This window comes from Octopus bimaculoides, chromosome 8, assembly GCF_001194135.2.
Source record: "Octopus bimaculoides isolate UCB-OBI-ISO-001 chromosome 8, ASM119413v2, whole genome shotgun sequence".
NCBI classification, from domain to species: Eukaryota; Metazoa; Mollusca; class Cephalopoda; order Octopoda; family Octopodidae; genus Octopus; species Octopus bimaculoides.
Genome location: NC_068988.1, coordinates 25342670 through 25347108, shown reverse-complemented (window position 1 = coordinate 25347108; position 4439 = coordinate 25342670). Strand labels below are relative to the sequence as shown.

General features: G+C 32.8%; 1 protein-coding gene across 6 annotated transcripts in view; it reads left to right on the top strand.

Annotated features, from left to right (window-relative positions):
- Positions 1–4439, top strand: part of LOC106881627 (protein lev-9) — a 421933-nt gene that overhangs the window by 274309 nt on the left and 143185 nt on the right. For all 6 annotated transcript variants that reach the window (XM_052969987.1, XM_052969993.1, XM_052969992.1 and 3 more), the window contains one exon: positions 656–838. In XM_052969987.1, coding sequence (XP_052825947.1) covers positions 656–838 — 183 coding nt within the window. The remainder of the gene's footprint in view (positions 1–655; positions 839–4439) is intronic.

The window sequence follows — 4439 nt, the reverse complement described above, 5'->3', positions numbered from 1 at the left end:
TATATATATATATATATATATATATATGTTCGTGTTATAAGTGCATACACATGTATATATACTATGCATGTTGTTCCATCTTGTGTTATTCGTGTTTCCCAGTTGTTTTCTATTTTCTGTTAAGTTTTATAGTTCAAGTCATTTTGCGTTGTTCTTAGTCTAAGTATTGAAGTCTCCAGTAACGTGTGTTTAATGCTACAGCATTAATTAAAGTCTTACGTTAAAGTTTTCAATATGTCTCTCTTTGTTAACTCTCATAATTGAGCTATGTTTCTGTCTAATATACATCTTGTCAACATAAATATTTCCTAGTACTTTGTATATTTCGACCTGTTTAAATGTTTGAGTAAACTTTTCCTATGTCAATTTGAAAATTCTCTTCGTCGTTACTATATATTTCTTGTTCTTAATATTAAATGTATCAGTTAGCATTTGTCTTTGGTTTTATGTGTTGTTTCGGTGTTTTGTTGTTTCGTTGTTTCGTCGTTAGTTTGGTCTATCGAGCTTAGCGTGAATGTCAGATCTATGTTTGTATTTGCCCCTATAGATGTGTATACTTATTTAGAAATGTTTGTGCATTATAACTAATTTTAAAAGGTTATAAATTTAATTTGAGCAAAACATTCAGCAGAAATTGCATAATTTTTTGTTGCAGTGGTCTGTAATCAGCCACCAAGTATTGAGAATGCACTTCACAATGCACCAAGAGAACAAGCAAGGTTCCCAGCCGGTACTGAATTGATGTACACTTGTCGTTCAACTTATACGGCGAGCGGCTATCAACGTGCTATGTGTAAAGGTGACGGTACTTGGAGCGGACCTAAAATGACATGTACAAGTAAGTAAATTTATGTTGCTCAACATTTGTTTTACGTAGTGCAATAGAGAAATACTTCTAGATGTTTGTATTTGAATAAATCACAAATCAAAATACAATCCGGCGGAAACGTTTTCGGCGATATTTCTTCTCGCTGTTCTGAGTTTAAATCCCTCCGACGTCATCCTTGCCTTTCATCCATTTTAATAACATTTAGTACCAGTCATGAACTGGCTTCAATGTAACTGACTTGTCGCCTCTCCTCAAAATTGCCGATCTCGAACCCTGAAATAGACTGTAGTCACTTTGAGAATGTCTGTTGTAATCTCAATCACGTGTACGCATGGAAATCGGAGAACAGTATTATGATTCCTAGGCTCAAGAAAATAACTTTGCATGAGGGAAAGATGAAAATATCTTTTGAATGATGTCACCAGCAGTAATAATAAGTTTAAATGGTTCACTTGGTGTTTCATTAGCACAGCTATTCGTCGACAGTGTATCAACACTGTTGATTGTTTATTGAAGGAGAGCATGGTTATATGCGCTATTTTTATTCCTCTCGATTGACGAACAGTAAATTTGACTAAGACATTTTTAAAACTCAGATGTTAAAGCGACATTATTGCCAACAGCAAGGTTATTCGACACCTAGTGGCACTTTAATTCTCCTCGCATGAGTTGGTTAATGAATTTCGTTAAATAGAATGTTATTGTAACAAGGAATAATATAATCATCACATTTCGCATACATTCCTTCAATTAAATGGCATTCAATCTCATACGATAAATATAGTCTCACAAGATTAAACGACTTATACTCTTAGTAAAATTATTGTTATGCTGTTGAAACTTATGTAAATATATGCCAATTTAAAGCGTAGTGTAAGTCCGAGGAAAGGCAAGATTAAATTGTGCTACGCATAGAAGTTAATAGATTAACACAAGCTTATAAAGTTTATGAGATTATGATTTCCAGTTATTTTTTTTTTTTTCAAATTTGGAAATGCGTGATCGACATATAGTATCTAATGTAATCTCACCATCCTAGACATTGCTATGTGTCCTAAAATCCTTACCTTTTGGTATAAGATCTTCCAACGAAAAGCGAAACTTTGATATTAATTCATAATTGTAAAAGCAAAATAAAAACTAACGTAGAAATGTAAAAATAAAAAAAGAACTAAATAAATAGAATTTCATGTACAATAGGTGCATGCATATTGGGCCTAAATATAGATAACATAGATACCATAGATGTGTTTCCGTCAAAGATCGGACCAAGCCATGTATAACATAATAACATTTTTTTTCTTTATAGAAAGAGAAGAATGACAAAATCTTAATATTCTTCCTTTAATTCTACCCATTAATATTTATTTCCTTTCCTAGATTTAAACGTTATTCATCAAAATAAAAACTCTATGAACAATGTCTTATGTAATAGATTTTTAAAACCATATTTAGTTGATTGTACAACCATATATTTGAGAAATATAATTCTTAAGATGTGACATCGATATATTTTTAAATGCATTGCAATACACAAACTCATTATATTTCACAATATTAAAATAGTTAAACCACAATTTCTTCATGATATTATGTTCCAGCTAACTTTGCGTAAGTGGTAACGTATGTTAGCGTATATGTCATGGGCATGGCGCTTAATTTAAGCAGATTTCTAATATAAACTGATTTCATTTGCTTGAAGTAGAAACGTGCTTCAAGAGATTATCTAGTATATAATCACTCCTATTTCCTTTTGCCTTTTCCTCTCAATTTAAATCAATACGAATCATGCGTAAACGCTATTGGATTAAATTGCAGACGAGAATTCACATATTTTATCTCATTTGATGTCATTTATATATGAATTATTTCGAGCGCATAGTTGCATTGTATACCCGTATCCATTTAAGATACGGTATTAGATTGGTTGAAGAGCTAGTAAAAGAATGGTTTCGGAATTCTCTGATAGTTTTACGTTACAGTAAAATAAATTACAATTAAGGATGAAATATACCCAGATATTTCGAACATTCTTATAAGGATAATTTATATGATGACCAGCAAATAAATGATTCTATCAATGAAGATTGGTTATTTTATGCACAGAAACGATAGAGTTTTAACGGGAATGTATACTGTTAGCTATCGGCATTAAGTAATAGAAAGATTCAAGTTATTTGTGACTGGTTAACACAATACCACAAACATTATCTTTCTCTTGTCCTGTAAAGTCTAGTGCGTGATGGATTTGCATTTTCTGCTTTCTGCGTTCAATTTATTTGTTATGTAAGTTGGAGAAATGAAATCTAAATGAATAAATTAGTTGAACACATTTATATATGTGTGTTTGTTCGTGTGTCTTCGCGCTTACGCGGTTGAGTGCGAGTGTATATGCGCATCTGCGTGTGTGAAATTAATTGCTAAAATCATATAAAGAATAAGCATACATATATATAAACCAACAAAGCACAAATTTTGGAATTTTTCATGAGAACGTGTTGCTTACTGATCTAAATTATTTTATTTACCTTATTCACAAATCTAAATAATTATGCATCAACAATAATAACATAATGCTAATATTAATTGCAAATGGAAGCCACATATGCAGGCGTGTATATAATGGGGGTGAACTGTTAAAAGAGCTTCCTCGAAGAAATGAAATCTGCTCAGTTAGGTATCACGCTATATCTCTGCACATAAATCTAAATAGTACTGGAATCTAGGATCAGCTCTCTCTCTCTCTCTCACTCTCTCTCTCTCTCTCTCTCTCTCTCATTTTCTGTGAAATTAATAATTTAGGACAAACTATAATACGTATGAAACCTTATGTAGACACATTTTTCTACTATAAGCACAAGGCCTGAAATTTGGAGGGGGTGGTCCAGTCGATTTGATCGAACCTAGTACGCAACTGGTACTTAATTTATCGACCTTAAAAAGATGAAAGGCAAAGTCGACTCCGGCGGAATTTGAACTCAGAAAGTAACGGCAGACAAAATACCGCTAAGCATTTGACCCGGCGTGCTAACGATTCTGCCAGCTCACCGCATGTAGACACAGGATAAAGCTTTATAGAATCGTACATAGTTATGAATATTATAGAGGTATCTACAATTATTGTCCGATCCATCACATTCACGACTTCTAACTCGAAATATACATGTTGTCACATGTATTGTGAAAAATAAAACCACCACAATAACATGTCTTTTTGTATGTATATGTGTCTGTTTGTGAGATAGGGCGCACGTGTGTACGTGCGTGTGTATCCCCATCAACTGTAGTCAGCTTCCGTAACACAAACTATTGAGTTGTAGTAATCTGGCAACGTCCGTCCGTTTGAGAGATGTCACATTTGTGTTCTTTGGTATTGAGTAACACTTCTGATTACGTAGACCTGATTCAACGACTGCTGATGTAGACATCATCAATCAACCCGTCAATGCAACAGGTTGAAATTATATCATATAGATAGATAGATAGATAAATAGATAGATACATACATACATACATACTCACATACATACATACATAGACAGACATAAATATATACATTATACGTGCCCATACGCACACGCTATATGTATATATATATATATATATATAT